This window comes from Mustelus asterias, chromosome 18 (assembly GCF_964213995.1).
Source record: "Mustelus asterias chromosome 18, sMusAst1.hap1.1, whole genome shotgun sequence".
NCBI lineage: Eukaryota > Metazoa > Chordata > Chondrichthyes > Carcharhiniformes > Triakidae > Mustelus > Mustelus asterias.
The window spans coordinates 87,929,663-87,948,248 of record NC_135818.1 but is presented as its reverse complement, the minus strand read 5'-3'; the positions used below and the strand labels follow the sequence as shown (position 1 = coordinate 87,948,248).

Sequence of the window (18,586 nt, the reverse complement as noted above, 5' to 3'; positions counted from 1 at the left end):
GGGGTGACCTTATAGAGGTCTATAAAATAATGAGGAGCACAGATCAGCTAGATAGTCAATATCTTTTCCCAAAGGTAGGGGAGTCTAAAACTAGAGGGCATAGGTTTAAGGTGAGAGGGGGGAGATACAAAAGTGTCCAGAGGGGCAATTTTTTCACACAGAGGGTGGTGAGTGTCTGGAACAGGCTGCCAGAAGTAGTAGTAGAGGCGGGTACAATTTTATATTTTAAAAAGCATTTAGATAGTTACATGGGTACGATGGATATAGAGGGATATGGGCCAAATGCGGGCAACTGGGATTAGCTTAGGGGTTTAAAAAAAAAGAGCGGCATGGACAAGTTGGGCCGAAGGGCCTCTATGACCCCTCAGCCTCCTACGCTCCAGAGAAAAAAAATCCCAGTTTATCCAGCCTCTCCTTATAACTCAAACCATCAAGTCCCGGTAGAATCTTGGTAAATCTTTTCTGCAGTCTTTCTAGTTTAATAATATCCTTTCTACAATAGGGTGACCAGAAGTGTTGGGCATTTGTTTCAGCAGTTAGGAGTGTTTCCCCTTCAATGCCTTGTCCTGGGGCAGTATACTGTATAGCCTTGACTGAGACCAGCACAGACCAAGATTAAACATGGGACCTTTCGAATCAGTGCATTTTTGTACCACACTGGGCACATCCTGTACACCGCAGGCAGCTGTGGGAAAAGACCTTTGTTCACATTTATTTAAGTATACGGGAGAAATTGAACTCTGGGAATCGGCATGTAAAAATGCCTTGTAGTCTGGACATTCCACATCATTTGCTTCCAGTTATTGATGTAATTAAATAATATTAGTGTTAAAGACGGCAGAATTTTAGACACAAATGAATTGCACACACAACTACTTTTCACTCAGTTATCCATCATTTTTAAACACCAGGTTAAAGTCCAACAGGTTTATTTGGAATCACGAGTTTTCAGAGCACTGCTCCTTCATCAGGTGACTCACAAATAAACCTGTTGGACTTTAACTTGGTGTTGTGAGACCTCTTACTATGCCCACCCCAGTCCAACGCCGGCATCTCCATTTTTAAAAATAGAGGCTCAAATGTTCATTCCTGCTCACATAAGCCGGCTTCCCAAGGCTGGCATGGCAGCTTTTTGCCAGTTTGTGCCCATCCAGCAGTGTTTAGTACATTGTATACAGTCCCTCGAATGCACAGGCACCTGTGGTTGCATGAATCACCTGTACCTGCAGTAAGTGGCAGTCCGATCAAGCCTGACCTTATTGCTGCATTTCATGCTGCAGCGACACATACTTCAGATTTGTCTAACTAGCCAGTTTCAGGCGAGCAAGATGCACTTGTGGCTCACGGTCTTATGTACCAAGGACAGATTAAAATCATCAGTTGAAACCAATTAAAACCAAGATTATTAAATCAGCCAGTTGAAGATTGGCCATTTTACTGGCAATCCCTTTCTAGTTTGTGATGGTGGAGAACGTATTGGTCCATGGGATGTTTGGGCTTATGCTAATGAGCCCACATGGTGAGTTGCACGAAATGTCACTGTGAAAAATTGGCGCATCATTCACTGCAGCTTGCCAGCTATGAATCAGGAGCTGAGTAGGCCATTCAGCCCCTTGAGTCTGCTTCACCATTTGATAAGATCATGACTGATCTGATTGTGGCCTCACTTTCCTGTCTACCCCTATACCCTTTGACTCCCTCTCGTCAATCAAGATTTATCTAACTCCGTCTTAAAAATATTCAACGATCGAGTCTCCACTGCTCTCTGAGGAAGAGAATTCCACAGGCTAATGACCCTCTGAGAGAAGAAAATTCTTCTCAGCTCTGTTTGAAATTGGGAACTGCTTATTTTTAAACGATGTCCCCCTATTCTAGTCTCTTCCATAAGTAAAAACATCCTATCAGCATCCACCCTGTCAATTCCCCTCTATGTTTCAAGAAGATAAACTATTTCTAATCAGATAACTGTTGGTAAGTTGCAGCTTATAAATATCAAAACAACACATCAATCTCCCTGCATGGTCTAAATTATTAATGAGGACAAGGAGTTTTGAAACTGATGCAGGGTGAATTGGTTCACCAGTGAAGGTCTGTCTCCATTACTTGAAGCCAGTGGAAAGATTGGCAGAATGAGCATTGCCTGATGACTGACGGCACTGATGGTAACAGGTTGGCAGCAGAGAAGACAACAATTGATTCATTAATCGGTTGCTGGCTATTTAAGAAGATGACGTTCTATTTGATCTGAGCACAGAACCATTTATAAGGCTAGAAACACAGTTGGGAAGGCACCTGACAATTCATTACACAGATAAGCTGGTGTTTTCTTGTCGGGAGAAACCAGCTCAACTGGGCAGGAATTCTGAGTGTGAGACACAAGTATGCCTCCTTGATGGCTTATTTAGTAAAGTTGTTTTATTCATTTGTGGGACGTGGGCGTCGCGGGCTGGCCAGCATTTATTGCCCATCCCTAGTTGCCCTTGAGAAGGTGGTGGTGAGCTGCCTTCTTGACTCACTGCAGTCCACGTTCTGTGGGTTGTCCCACAATGCCGTTCGGGAGAGAATCCCAGGATTTTGACCCAGCAGCTGCGAAGGAACGGCGGTATATTTCCAAGTCAGGATGGTGAGTGGCTTGGAGGGGAACTTGCAGGTGGTGGTGTTCCCATGTATCTGCTGCCCTTGTTCCTCTAGATGGAAGTGGTCGTGAGTTTGGAAGGTGCTGCCTCAGGATCTTTGGTGAATTGCTGCAGTGCATCTTGTAGATAGTACACACTGCTGCTACTGAGCGTCGGTGGTGGAGGGAGTGGATGTTTGTGGATGTGGTGCCAATCAAGCAGGCTGCTTTGCCCTGGATGGTGTCAAGCTTCTTGAGTGTTGTTGGGGCTGCACCCATCCAGGCAAGTGGGGAGTATTCCATCACACTCCTGACTTGTGTCGTTGTAGATGGTGGATAGGCTTTGGGGGGGGTCAGGGGGTGAGTTACTCGCTGCAGTATTCCCAGCCTCTGACCTGCTCTTGTAGTCACTGTGTTTATGTGGTGAGTCCAGTTGAGTTTCTGGTCAATGGTAACCCCAAGGATGTTGACAGTGGGGGATTCAGTAATGGTAACACCATTGAATGTCATGGGGCGGTGGTTAGAGTGTCTCTTATTGGTGATGGTCCTTGCCTGGCATTTGTGTGGCGCGGATGTTACTTGCCACTTGTTGGCCCAAGCCTGGATATTGTCCACATCTTGTTGTATTTGGACATGGACTGCCTCAGTATCTGAGGAGTCGTGAATGGTGCTGAACATTGTGCAATCATCGGCGAACATCCCCACTTCTGACCTTATGACGGAGGGAAGGTTATTGATGAAACAACTGAAGATAGTTGGGCCTAGGACACTACCCTGAGGGACTCCTGCAGAGATGTCCTGGAGCTGAGATGACTGACCCTCCACAACCACAACCATCTTCCTATGTACCAGGTATGACTCCAACCAGTGGAGAGTTTGCCCCCTGATACCCGTTGATTCCAGTTTCGCTCGGGCTCCTTGATGCCACACTCGGTCAAATGCGGCCTTGATGTCAAGGGCTGTCACTCTCGCCTCACCTCTGGAATTCAGCTCTTTTGTCCATGTTTGAACCAAGGCTGGAATGAGGTCAGGAACTGAGTGACCCTGGCGAAATGCAAACTGGGCGTCACTGAGCAGGTTATTGCTGAGCAGGTGCTGCTTGATAGCACTGTTGATGACCCCTTCCATCACTTTACTGTTGATCAAGAGTGGACTGGGCGGTAATTGGCCGGGTTGGATTTGTCCTGCTTTTTGTGTACAGGACATGCCTGGGCAATTGAGCTGAACCATGCAGACCAAGGTGTACTGAAGAGAGTAGAAAATGGAGATGGGGTTAAAAAATAACAGCAAACAGCAGTAAATTGGTATGATCGAGTTTGTACAGAGTCATGTGTTAAACCATGAATTAAACATCAACTCCAACCTGGGAGGTTTATTCCACATCACTTTTTCCCCCACTAATCGCCATTCCTCATTCTGAAGGTACTGATTCCTACTTAATATGGAGTTCATCTGTAATCCAGCCACACTTGACTGGAGTGACATCGTGATTGATGGCCGCATTCCTACCACCCATTCTCTGATCTAATCTTTTGCGTGTGATGGGTTTATATGGAGCATTTACACACCAGTGAGCAAACATGGTTTTGGCATCCATCTATTGTTTAATGGTGAGGCCCATCATTTCAAAGTGACCCCAGTGAAATGAACCACCTCTGGAAGCTACAATGTCAGACTGATCCTCGGCGAATGCAGCAGTCCGTGTCGCTGGTTGAAGGATGTTTCACAGTCTTTTGATCCAGCACCTGGGCTTCTTGTAGTTGGCAACTTTATTAAGGAATTTCAACTTTGGCTTCTCCGGAATGATCACACCATCATAACAGGGAGGATGTTCATGTGTCTTTCGTCCAACCGTGAGAAGCTTGGTATAATTCTGAAATGGGCTGGAGCTGTTGCTGATTCCTGGGCAGACACGGCCCAGGTCCCGGAGTGGAAAGGCCGCGGCTGTGCCTCTTTAGTTCATAACTACTCTTTGTGGTAACGAGTTCCACCAAATGTTGTGGCCATTTTGCCAAGAGGCCTTTCCCAATGGTAGGAAAAGCTGTGTGCAAGAGGGAAAGGGCATTGCAGTCATGGACACGCGGATCTCTGGGGATCCCTTACCTTAGCTGAATGTACCCACCCTAAAAATTCCAAGAGCTCTGTTTACATTTGGTAACCCCGGTTTATATTTGGAACCAGTGAATAGCACAGCTTATAAGGAAGGATTTTTTCCTCCTCATAACAAACATATTTTCTTTGTTCTTTAATAGAGGGATATGGTCCCGGAAGGGTCGGGGGTTTTAGTTAAGTCGGGCAGCATGGTTGGTGCAGGCTTGGAGGGCCGAAGGGCCTGTTCCTGTGCTGTAATTTTCTTTGTTCTTTGTTATATATGGATTAAGGGCAGGAATAGTCCAAAAGGGCGGCACAGTGGTTAGCACTGCTGCCTCCTAGCACCAGGGACCCAGGTTCAATCCCGGCCTCGGGTCACTGTCTGTGTGGAGTTTGCACATTCTCCTCGTGTCTGCGTGGGTTTCCTCCGGGTGCTCCGGTTTCCTCCCCCAGTCCAAAGATGCGGGTTAGGTTGATTGGCCATGTTAAATTGCCCCTTAGTGTCAGGGGGATTAGCAGGGTAAATACATGGGGCTTGGGCCTGGGCGGGATTGTTGTTGGTGGAGTTCGATGGGCCAAATAGCCTCCAACAATGTAGGGATTCTGTGAAAGCCTACTCTGCCATTTGAAAAGATCATGGCTGACCTTAGCCTTCGCTCTAGGGCGGCACGATGGCACAGTGATTAGCACTGCTGCCTCACAAAGCCTGGAACCCAGTTTCAATTCTGGCCTCGGGTGACTTTGTGGAGTCTGCATGTTCTTCCCGTGTCTGCGTGGGTTTCCTCTGAGTGTTCCGGTTTCTTACCGCAGTCCAAAGATGTGCAGGTTAAGTGGATTGGCCATGCTAAATTGCCCCTTAGTGTCCCAGAATGTGTAGGTTAGGGGTATTAGTGGGGTTACAGGGATAGAGTCTGGGTAAGAAGCTCTGTTGGAGAGTTGGTGCAGACGTGATGGGCCAAATTGCCTCCTTTTGCCCTGTAGGGATTCCATGATTCTACTTCCATGTCTCTCTCTCTCTCTCTCTCTCCCTCTCCACCCCCCCCCCCCCCCCCAGTTCTTTTGACCCCCAACTTGTCAATAAAGAATTTATTAACTCTACTTTAAAAATATTTAATGACCAGCCCCCTGGGAAGAGAATTCCACAGACTAATGATTCGCTGGGATAAAAAAGTTCTCCTTATCTCCGTCTTAAATGCTAGACCTCTTATTTTTAAACTGTTCCCTCAATTCCACTGTCTCTCACAAAAATCCTCTCAGCATCCACCCTGTCATGTCCCCTCAGGATCTTGTATGTTTTAAAAAGATCGCCTCTCATTTTTCTAAACTCCAATGAGTATGTGCCTAGCCTGTTTGACCTTTAATCATAAGATAACCCCCTTCATCCCAGGAATCAGTTGAGTGAACCTTCCACAATATAATCTGAACGCATCACCCTTTACAAGGGCATTGATTGTTGAACATGGTGCTCTTGTGTCCAGGGGATACAGTCTCAAAATAAGGGGCAGGCCATTTGAGACTGAGACGAGGAGGGTTTATTTCACACAGAGGGTGGTGAATCTTTGGAATTCTCTACTCCACGGGACTGTGGGGCCTCAGGCACTGAATGTGTTCCAGACAGAAAACAATACATTGCAGGAAGTGGTATTGAGCTGGATGAGCAGACATGACTTGAATAGGAAGCAGGCGCGATGGGCCGAATGGTCTGCTCCTGTTTCTGTGCACAGTTCTGAGCCTGGTGAATAGGTAATTGATTCTGTGTCCTCCCCAGGGAGAAATACATTTCTTCAATAATCTGTCCCCGCACAGAGAATATTTCAAAATCTTGCGTGGGAAATGAAGCTCTCACAAGTCGTCCCTACCACAATATTTATAGTGGAATGGTGGAGTAATGAAATTGAGCAACCTGGGCCAATGAAGGTGATTGATGTATCTCTCCCCTCCAAACTAACACAACAGTGGGCAATGGCAGCTTTCCATGAACATTGACATCTAGTTCTGTTACTGAAGAAATGTGAATGCTGACAGTGCATCAGCTGCATTCTACACGAACAGTTCCCTTAATTTAGTTATTAGATAAAACAACCTGGAAGATATAGCCTCTGACAGCTTGACTCTGTTCCTAGCTAGTAAACTCAAGGCCAACCTTTCTCTCATTTCTTGCGTTTAAACTATGCCATTCAATTCCTCAGAATAGCCTAAAACACTGTTCAGCCAATGAAGTACTTTTGAAGTGTAATTACTGCTGTAATGTAGGAAACTAAGAAGCCAATTTATACACAGCAAACTCCTACAAATAGCAACATGGTAATGTGCCCATAATCTGTTTTCATCTTCTTTCATAGGGCTGCATAGAGAGCAGCAGGTATGATTTTACATGATGTTTTCATAATGTTGGTTGAGGAATAAATGCTGGTCGGACACCGAGGAGAACTCCCTTTCTTCGAAATAATGTCATGGGAACGTCTTCATCCATCTGAGGGGGCAGGCAGGGCCTTGGTTTAACGCTTCATCTGAAACGTGGCTAGTTATTCACACGCAATTGCATTTTCTGGGCGGCACAGTGGGTTAGCACTGCTGCCTCACAGCGCCAGGGACCCGGGTTCAATTCCAGCCTCGGGTCACTCTCCGTGTGGAATTTGCACATTCCCCCTGTGTCTGCGTGGGTTTCCTCTGGGTGCTCCGATTTCCTCCCACAATCCAAAAGATGTGCAGGTTAGGTGGATTGGCCATGCTAAATTAACCCTAATGTCAAGGGGGATTAGCAGGGTAAATGTGTGGGGTTACGGGGATAGGGTCTGGGTGGGATTGTGGTCAGTGCAGACTCGATGGGCTGAATGGCCTCCTTCTGCACTGTAGGATTCTATGATTCTGTATTTTAAAATTTGTTCATTTACATTTTGCCTCATTCTCAGTATGTGAAGCAACAGCAGACCTCACGCTTGTCAGCATAGATCTACTTATGGAAGCTTCCGTTTGAGTGGGAGGTGTTGGAAGGCATCTTAAACCGTAGCATTCCTCAGCTCCTAAGTGTCCCGTGTAGGCCACTACCGAACAGAGGCTGCAATGTAATCTATAAAGAAAGGGCAGTCAACAACATCATACATTTATTATAGCACTTTGGATACAGAACCTTCACAGAAGCATTATCAGGCAAACTTTGACACCGAGTCACGTTCACGTTTAGGTAGCTGACAAAATGCTTGGCCAAAGAGGTGGGTTTTTAAGGAGCATCTTTAAAGTGGAGGTTTAGGGAGGGAATTCCAGAGCTTGGGCTAGGGATAGCTGAAGGCACAGTTGTCATTATGAACATGTGAATTAGGAGTAGACCATTCAGCTCCTCGAGCCTGCTCCGCCAATAAGATCGGGGCTGGTCTAATTGTAACCTCAACCCCACATTCCTGCTGACCCCAATAATCCTACACCCCCTTGTTAATCAAGAATCTACCGAGCTGTGCCTTAAAATATTCAAAGACTCTGATTCCATTGCCTTTTGAGAAGATTCACCATCCTCAGCGGAAATATTTCTCCTCATCTCTGTCTTAGATGGACAGCCCTTTACTTTTAAACAGAGACCCCTTGTTCCAGATTCTCCCACAAGAGGAAACATCCTCTCCACATGTCTCCTGCCAAGACACCGCAGGATCTTATATGTTTCACTCAGGTTGCCTCTTACTCTTCTAAACTCCAGCAGATACAAGCTCAACCTTTCCTCATCAGACAACCCATTATACCGCAGTATCTGAGTGAGAATTGGGCTGTCAAATGCAGGCCCAGCTCTGATTCTATTTATTCCCTTTGAAATGAAATTGTTCTTCAGTCTGTGGACTCTCCAAATAGTATTGTGCAGCTGTGCACACACTATTTGACACACGGCCTGGGTGGTGCCTTTGAGGCTTCTGCATGGCAGCGCACCCTGCCACTTAACGGGGAACAACGCTGTGGGGTCAAGAGCAAAAAGCAGCCAAGTGCAGAACCTTGAGAAGCAGAGGGGTTATACCCCGTCACAGAGGGGTTAAGTCACAGAGGGGTTATACCTCGTCACAGAGGGGTTAAGTCGCAGAGGGGTTAAGTCACAGAGGGGTTAAGTTCACAGACCCAGCATGAGCGCTTGCTCTTTATCAAGTTGTAAAGTTTATAATCAGTAACAGGGCTGCATCTATATTGGGTGGTTTTACAACTTGTCATCTGATTCCTGAGACTATTAAACTTTAGTGAGGTTAGGTGGTAAATGTTTTTTGAAGCACAGAGTTTGGATGTTCATCGGCAAATCTTTTTTGTTTCTGTAAATTCTCTTGTCTCATTTCCAGAAGGCATTAACTTTTTGGGGTAGATTATCACAGGTGGTGCCAACTGTCTGCAACCCACGTCAGTCTTGAGTTTTAAACTGACAGAGGGCGCAGGGGAGGTGGGCAGTTGTGGTGTTCATCATGACCCTTTGACTCAGACTAATTAACTCTGATGAACCAGGGGGTTAATCCTGTGATCTCATGGTAGAGTGTAGATTACGGCTGGTCTGTCAGTGGGGTGGGTTCTCCTACCCCAGCTCCACGTGGCATTTCTAATGAAGCAGATGGTCTCCAGGATTGTCCCTGAGCATCTGCCAAGGGGCAGCTACAGTGTGCCATTGTGAAGCCCTTGAATATAGCATGGATAATCAAGGAGCTGTACAGGTGATGGCTCCACACTGGGGTTATTTACTGCAATCCCATCTCCTTGCTCTTTTCCTAGACATTGATATTTAATGTGTATCTGATGTACTATTAATATTGGAGTTGATGAGGTTCAGTAACCAATTTAACCCAGCTGATGTATGCTGGTATTTGTGGTCTCCAGGATTCTCATCGCTCTGCTGATTAACTCTTCACACCCTGCTCCCCTATCCATCCCGTATCTATCACACGTGTCATTGTTCGATTGCTCCATTTGTCAGTGAAGTCTGTAATCTCGTCACCACTCCACCAAATAAATTGCTTCTAAATTCCTCAAAGAAAAAAGAAAATTACAGCACAGGAACAGGCCCTTCGGCCCTCCAAGCCTGCTGCCCGGCTGAACTAAAACCCCCTACCCTTCCGGGGACCATATCCCTCTATTCCCATCTTATTCATGTATTTGAAACTCACTATCATATCTGCTTCCACTGCCTCCCCCGGCTGCGAGTTCCAGGCACCCATCACCCTCTATGTAAAAAAAACTTGCCTTGTACATCTCCTTTAAACCTTGCCACTTGCACCTTAAACCTACGCCCCCTAGTAATTGACTCTTCCACCCTGGGAAATCTGTCCATGACCCTCATAATTTTGTAGACTTCTATCAGGTCGCCCCTCAACCTCCGTCGTTCCAGTGAGAAAAAACCAAGTTTCTTCAACCTCTCATAGCTGCTGCCCTCCATACCAGGCAACATCATGGTAAATCTTTTCTGTACCCTCTCCAAAGCCTCCACATCTTTCTGGTAGTGTGGCGACCAGAATTGAACACTATATTCTAAGTGCGGCCGAACTAAGGTTCTATAAAGCTGCAACAGGACTTGCCAATTTTTAAACTCAATGCCTCGGCCGATGAAGGCAAGCATGCTGTATGCCTTCTTGACTACCTTCTCCACCTGCGTTGCCACTTTCAGTGACCTGAATACCTGTACACCCAGATCCCTCTGCCTATCAATACCCTTAAGGGTTCTGCCATTTACTATATATTTCCTATCTGTATTAGACCTTCCAAAATGCATTACCTCACATTTGTCTGGATTAAACTCCATCTGCCATCTCTCCGCCCAAGTCTCCGACCGATCTATATCCTGCTGTATCCTCTGATGGTCCTCATCGCTCTTTGCAAATCCACCACCTTTGTATCATCCGCTAACTTACTAATCAATCCAGTTACATTTTCCTCCAAATCATTTATATATATTACAAACAGCAAAGGTCCCAGCACTGATCCCTGAGGAACAACACTTGTCACAGCCCTCCATTCAGTAACGCACCCTTTCACTGCTATCCTCTGTCTTCTATGACCGAGTCGGTTTTGGATCCACCTTGCCAGCTCACCTCTGATCCCATGCGACTTCACCTTCTACACCAGTCTGCCATGCAGGACCTTGTCAAAGCCCTGACTGAAGTCCATGTAGACAACATCCACTGCCCTACCCTCATCAATCATCTTCGTCACTTCCTCGAAAAACTCGAATCAACTTAGTGAGACATGACCTCCCCTTCACAAAACCATGTTGCCTCGTGCTAATACGTCCACTTATTTCCAAGTGGGAGTAAATCCTGTCTGGAAGAATCCTCTCCAATAATTTCCCTACCACTGACGTCAGGCTCACCGGCCTGTAATTACCTGGATTATCCTTGCTACCCTTCTTAAACATAGGAACAACATTGGCTATTCTCCAATTCTCTGGGATCTCCCCTGTAAGAAGTCTAACAACACCAAGTTAAAGTCCAACAGGTTTATTTGGTAGCAAACGCCACTAGCTTTCGGAGTGCTGCTCCTTCATCAGGTGGAGTGGGAGATCTGCTCACAAACAGGGCATACAGAGACAAAAACTCAATTGCAGAATAATGATTGGAATGCGATCCTTTACAGTTTTTACAGCTAATCAAGTTTTAAAGGTACAAACAATGTGAGTGGAGAGAGCGTTAAGCACAGGTTAAAGAGATGTATATTGTCTCCAGACAGGACAACTAGTGAGATTTTGCAAGTCCAGGCAAGTTGCGGGGGTTACATTCTGTAAATTAAGTTTGAGTCTCTGTATGCCCTGTTTGTGAGCAGATCTTCCACTCCACCTGAGGAGCAGCACGCTCCGAAAGCTAGTGGCGTTTGCTACCAAATAAACCTGTTGGACTTTAACCTGGTGTTGTTAGACTTCTTACTGTGTTTACCCCAGTCCAACACCAGCATCTCCACATCACATCTCCCCTGTAGCCAGTGAGGATACAAAGATTTCTCTCAAGGCCCCAGCAATTTCCTCCCTTGCCTCTCTCAGTTATTCTGGGGTATATCCCATCAGGCCCTGGGGACTTGTCTACCTTAATGTTTCTTAAGAATCCCAATACCACCTCCTTTTTGATCTCAACATGACTCAAACTATCTACACATCCTTTCCCAGACTCATCATCCACCAAGTCCTTCTCTTTGGTGAATACTGACACAAAGCACTCATTTAATACCTCGCCTATTTCCTCTGGCTCCACGCATAGATTCCCTCCCCTGTCCTTGAGTGGGCCAACCCTCTCCCTGGCTACCCTCTTGCTCTTTATATATGTATAAAAAGCCTTGGGATTTTCCTTAATCCTGCTGGCCAATGATTTTTCGTGACCCCTTTTAGCCCTCCTTACTCCTTGCTTAAGTTTCTTTCTCCTTTCCCTGTATTCCACACTTGCTTCGTGTGTTCCCAGCCTCCTAGCCTTGACAAATGCTTCCTTTTTCTCTTTGACTAGTCTCACAATATCTCTCGTTATTCCTCCTTTGATGTGTTTATGATTAATTTTATGACCACTTGTTCTGGGCTCATCCAAAATTGGTGACGGCTTCTCCATGTCCACCCTATTGTCCGGCCAGTCCCTGCCTGACTCCGCCAGTCCCCGCCCGGCCCCGCTCCTGCCGCTGCCCTAATGCTCAATCCTGGTTTCACTTGGTGCGCTATATATTCTTTTGTAGAATGAAGACCATAACTGTTGACACTCCTCCATATGGTCTAAGTAAATGTGACATTATCGTCCTGCTTCTATATTCTATTCCTGTGGGAAAGAATCCCACCACTGCTTTTGAATTTATCACTGGATGATTTATGTGTCTTTTATTCCTAGATTTCCACTTTATCCTATTTCATTCCTAAACCATCCAAGATACCACTATTCCATATCCTGATACGCTCGAGATCTGAGATCCCCCGTAACCTGCCTGATTGCTTTAGCGACTCACTGACCGCGACAGAGAATCTTTTAACCACACTCATCTTTAAACTCTGATCGTTAGGAACATTTGGATCCGCCACAACATGCTTTACTCCAGTGAATCCAGTCTGATTGTCTCATTCAAATGATTTCCCCTTGCTCCCACTGTCTGATGTGGAGATGCCGGCGTTGGACTGGGGTAAACACAGTAAGAAGTTTAACAACACCAGGTTAAAGTCCAACAGGTTTATTTGGTAGCAAAAGCCACACAAGCTTTCGAAGCTCTAAGCCCCTTCTTCAGGTGAGTGGGAATTCTGTTCACAAACAGAGCTTATAAAGACACAGACTCAATTTACATGAATAATGGTTGGAATGCGAATACTTACAACTAATCAAGTCTTTAAGAAACAAAACAATGGGAGTGGAGAGAGCATCAAGACAGGCTAAAAAGATGTGTATTGTCTCCAGACAAGACAGCCAGTGAAACTCTGCAGGTCCACGCAACTGTGGGAGTTACAAATAGTGTGACATGAACCCAATATCCCGGTTGAGGCCGTCCGCGTGTGTGCGGAACTTGGCTATCAGTTTCTGCTCAGCGACTCTGCGCTGTCGTGTGTCCAAGGCGGCCTTCGCGACACACGACAGCGCAGAATTATGGCAGATTTTTCAATTGTGGACTAGACCATCAGAGGAGGAACTTGTTCCCCCTGTATCCCTTCCCTAGAGGGGGTAACCCCTCCCCAGGAGTGTGTTCCCCCCTGTAACCCCTCCCCAGGTGCGCGTTCCCCCCTGTAACCCCTCCCCAGGAGCGCGTTGCCCCCTGTAACCCCTCCCCAGGAGTGCGTTTTCCCTGCATCCCCTCCCCCGGGGAAGGAGACAGAATGGAATAAGTCACTTGAGATTGAGCAAGGAGCATTCAGGTTTGGTCAGTGTGCTGAGACAGGGAGCAGCACAACCTGCTTCCTGTACTCGCTGAGATAATGAGCCTTTGTTTCTGCTGTCTGGGAAATGGATCCTCTCCTATTTACCATTCCTAATTGTGGAAATGGTACACATCGTTCACCCCATTATTTCTCCCTCTGTTTATTTTTCCCACTCCCACCCAGAAACTATTCAACCCTTTGACTAACAATAGATGAAAGGTTTCCACTATCCCCTGTATCTCGGCGATGTATGAGTCATTCCATGGGATGAATCATTTTGTAGGCGGGATGGGCAATCAATTAAACCGGTGCTGGCTGACGTATTCCGGAGTGGCTGAGAAGGCGAGGGTTTTATCACACTCTTTCATAGTTTGCAGGAGTTTAGACATCATTGGAATAAGGCTTATTTCACATTTCAGACTGAGCTAGTCACCTCTCCACTCATCCTTGACCCCAAAAGCAAGTATGTCTGTGTTTATATACCCTCAGGACACACTCATCTGTGTTCATCCTCTGCCTTATCTCCATGCCCACAGTCTGGGTGTGTTATTTATTTATTTTGTGCTGATTTGTCTGGTATTTGAAGAACAGTAATCTTTTGTTTCACTTTTAATTCATCCGTCCCCCCTCCCCCTCATCACTGACTCATCCTGTTCCAGACTCTGAAGCCCACAGGGCAATCTTGCCTTTTAATTATACATGCATGCAGCGCTGGGCCAGGAGCTTGGCTACAGCTTTCGCTTGCTAAATTGATGTCAGACACATCTCTTTTGCGACACTAATGTTGCTGTGATAGCTTTCACTTTTCAATTGGGTACGGCTGAGTCTCTAATGACACGGGGTAATTCCTGACTGATTTGTGATTGTTGAGGTTCCTTTCCTTTCCCCCTCCCTGAGCTGTCACCACCTGTTGTTAAAAAAAACATAAAATACACCAGGCCATTGCCACAGTCCTCACTGACTGATATGGGTTTCCCATTCACTATTGTTTCGATTTTTAAAATTCTCATTCATATGTTCTTCTGTACACATCCCTCCATGACCTTGATCTCTGTTATCTCCTCCAGCCCCACAAACCTCCAATATCTCTACTCTCTTCCCATTCTGACCTCGAGTGCATTACCAATTTTAATTGTTCCTCCATTAGTGGCTGTGCTTCCGTGGCCCAAGTTCTGAAATTTGAATGATGGACCAGGCTCAAGGCGCCAAATGGCCTGTTCTCGCTCCTAATTCATATCTTCATAAACCTCTCTACCTCTCCATCTCCTTGAAGCAGTGGCGTAGTTGTATTGTCATTAGACTCGTAATCCAGGGACCCAGGACAAGATCCAGGGACCCGGTTCAAACCCCAACATGGCAGATTTGAGTTCAATAAAAATCTGGAATTAAAAGTCGACTGATGACCATGAAACCACTGTTGATTGTTGGAAAAACCCATCTAGTTCACTTTAGGGAAGGAAATCTGCCATCCTTACCTGGTCTGGCCTTCATGTGACTCCAGAGCCACACAGCGTGGTTGATTCTCAACTGCCCTCTGGAGTGGAGGGCGGTTCGGGATGGGCAATAAATGCTGGCCTGGCCAGCGACGCTCACATCCCAGAAAATGAATTTACAAAAACATCTTTGACAAAGCAGATTCTCTCTATGTGACTCATTGTCAGTTGTTAAGTAAAATACTCTTGGAAAATGCATTGGGGCATTTTGTTACTTTAAAAATGCCAGATAAATACTGATTAAGATGCAATTGAACCTGAATCTTCAGAGAATGAGCTTAATCTGCCACTTTTCATTTTATCCTCCATATTTTTGACACATATCTGAGCTTCATGTTAACTGCAGACCTGGAAATTAGGCCTCCAATGCCAAGTTTAAATATGTTAAAAAATGCGGTGGTCCTTGTGTCGATCCCAAAGGAACGCCGCTCTGTTCTTCCCTTCAGTCTGGGAAGTAACCAATCCCTGCTCTCAATTCTTATTCAGTTTTGTACCCTCGTGCGTGAAAATTCATATTCACAACTTCAGCCTTTATCGACCCTCTCCCTGACTTCATCAAAGAACTCGATCAAGTTTGTCAAGCTGGGTGGCACAGTGGTTAGCGCTGCTGCCTCACAGCGCCAGAGACTGGGTTCGGTTTCCAGCTTGGGTCACTGTCTGTGTGGAGTCTGCACGTTCTTCCCGTGTCTGCGTGGGTTTCCTCCAGATGCTCCGGTTTCCTCCCACAGTCTGAAAGATGTGCTGGTTAGGGTGCATTGGCCGTGCTAAATTCTCCTTCAGTGTACCCGAACAGGCGCCGGAGTGTGGCGACGCGGGGATTTTCACAGTAACTTCTTTGCAGTGTTAATGTCAGCCGACTTGTGACTAATAAATTAACTTTTTTTAAAAAACTAGTATTTGATGGGGTGGAAGGAGGATCATTTATTTTTATTCATTCATGGGACACGGGCATCGCTGGCTGGCCAGCATTTGTTGCCCATCCCTAGTTGCCTTTGGAGGGCAGTTGAGAGTCAACCACATTGCTGTGGCTCTGGAGTCACATGTAAGCCAGACCGGGTAAGGATGGCAGATTTCCTTCACTAAAGGACATTAGTGAACCAGATGGGTTTTTTCGACAATTGGCAATGGTTTAATGGTCATCAGCAGATTCTTAAATCCAGATATTTTTTTATTGAATTCAAATTCCACCATCTACCATGGCGGGATTTGAACCCGAGTCCCCAGAACATTAGCTGGGTTTTTGGATTAATAAAATAGCAATAATAACACTAGACCATCGCCTCCCCATCATGTGGAACATAAACTCTGGAATAGACCAGTTGGGCCAAATGGTCTGGCTCTGTGCTGCAGACTTGATGTGAGGGATGTGACGAGGAGCTGCAGACACATACATCCTAAATTTGATCTTGCTTTTGCTCCTTAGGTCGGCGTCAGATTCACCACCTGGGTAACCAGCTTCAGTTAAACCAGCATTGCCTCGATACTGCCTTTAACTTCTTCAAAATGGCAGTGAGCAAGCACCTCACCAGGGGCCGGAAAATGAGCCACGTCATTGCTGCCTGCCTTTATCTCGTCTGTCGAACAGAGGGCACACCTCGTATCCTTTTCAGGCTGTATAAACGATGCCAACCTTAAAAGGTCAACTTCAGAACATTTAAACCATGTTTAACTGTAGTTTTCTTTTAAAGTAAATCCAGATAATGAGTTACTTTATTTAATTCTCTGTCCAAGTTTATGAAAGTTACAAGTTGCTGTATGCCAGATCTTCTTTGTGTGTGTGTGTGAAATGTCTAATCGATACAGAGTAAAGCTTCCCGTGCATGTAACTGTTTCAGATACATCCCAGTACCATTGCCTCTGATGGACGTGCTTCTTTTGGTCACTTTCTTTCCCTGAGAAACTCTTGTCGGCGTGTGAAGGTGCATTGAACTAGGAAGAAAATCTGAATGTCTGATGTTATAAGGTGGACAGGTCTTAAGTTCTGGTTGCAGCTATTCTCTGGCAGTGGCCTTTTACCCAAGTGCAGGGCTGAGGGAGCTCTGCACTGTGTGGAGATGCCTGCTCAGGTGGACATGGCGCTGCCCGAACAGGAGCAGGGGAGTCTTGTCACTCAACCAAAATCACCGATCTATATCCCTTTGCAGACTGTCTCCTCATAACTTGCTTTCAGCGGCCTTTTCCTCAAATGCAGGCCCAGAATTCCAGCTTCTTAATCATTTTACCCTGGATATCGAAGATAGTTACACTCAGCCCTGAAGTCCTAGTTTCAACTCAGTGAGACAAGAAAATATATCTGACATTTAGTACAGCTGCGGGAAGCAAAGTGTGTCATAGGTAGAGTAAGAGAGTGGGAATAGGCAGCTTATAAAGAATAACCTGACCTCGGAATGATCAAGCCACGCGACTCATCAAACCTCCATGTGGGGCACCAATAGATCCCACTTCATTTCACAGAACTGAACCTATGCTCAAATTCAGGGATCAATGTTTTATAAAGTTTACCATCCTCACAGCATTATCCAGGATGTGGAGATGTCAGAGTTGGACTGGGGGTGGGCACATTAACAAGTCTCTCAACACCAGGTTAAAGTCCAACACGTTTAATTGGAATCATGAGCTTTCGGAGCGCTGCTCCTTCATCAGGTGAGTCCGAATGAAGGAGCAGCGCTCTGAAAGCTCGTGATTCCAAATAAGCCTGTTGGACTTTAACCTGGTGTTGTGAGACTTCTTACAGCGTTATCCAGCACCTCCATAAAGTTGGCAGATGTGCTTTTGACAGTGAGTACCTCTCAATGTATACTCAGTGCATCCGTATCACATTTACAGCAAATCCTCTGCGATAGGTCACTACTACACTAGTTTTAGCAGTCATTGACTTTGTTCCACCTTTACTGATGCCAGCATGTGACCACACAATATCCTGTTGATTTATGAAGCTGTTATCTGTAAAAATCCTCTCCACTATTGAGATAGGCAGCAACTGAGAAAATAAAATATCCTCCTGTGTTGCACCTTTGTAAATATAACACCTGTACAGCAGAAGGTGCACTTGTGGATTCAGCTCAGTGTAGAGCTTGGTATTGGCTATGAATGACATGGTTTACTAATTGAATTAGGATGTAATTATTCATGTCATTAATTTGATATTATTTCACTGTTATTAACTGAATTAATTTTAGGGCCTTGTTTCCAAGCATAGTGCTTACTATATCTGCAGCTACAGGTAGTATAGGGTGAGAACAAAAACAGAAATTGCTGGAAAATCTCAGCCGTTCTGACAGCATCTGTGGAGAGAGAATAGAGCCAACGTTTTGAGTCTGGATAACCCTTTGTCAGAGCTGGATATGGGTTTTCCTGCCTTTCCAGCTCTCTAACTTGCTCGGTATGAGGCTAAATGTGGCTGAGCATTATCATCAGCGCCGAGGGTAAAACTATCTCGCTCACCAATAGCTGTGCTGGTGAATACTTGAAAAAGTTTGGGGCTTTGTCCTTTTGTTGTGCATGTTATGTGTCAAAGTGTCTATATTGAAGCGATGGTTTTAGGCTGTTATTCAACAGGATTTCACCACATAA

General features: G+C 45.6%; 1 protein-coding gene across 3 annotated transcripts in view; it reads left to right on the top strand.

The window, feature by feature from the left end:
• brf1b (BRF1 general transcription factor IIIB subunit b) overlaps positions 1-18,586 on the top strand; it is a 354,849-nt gene that overhangs the window by 61,036 nt on the left and 275,227 nt on the right. For 2 of the 3 annotated variants that reach the window (XM_078234524.1, XM_078234526.1), the window contains exon 3: positions 16,437-16,610. The exons of the other annotated variant lie outside the window; for it this stretch is intronic. In XM_078234524.1, coding sequence (XP_078090650.1) covers positions 16,437-16,610 — 174 coding nt within the window. The remainder of the gene's footprint in view (positions 1-16,436; positions 16,611-18,586) is intronic. 3 annotated transcript variants of the gene reach the window in all.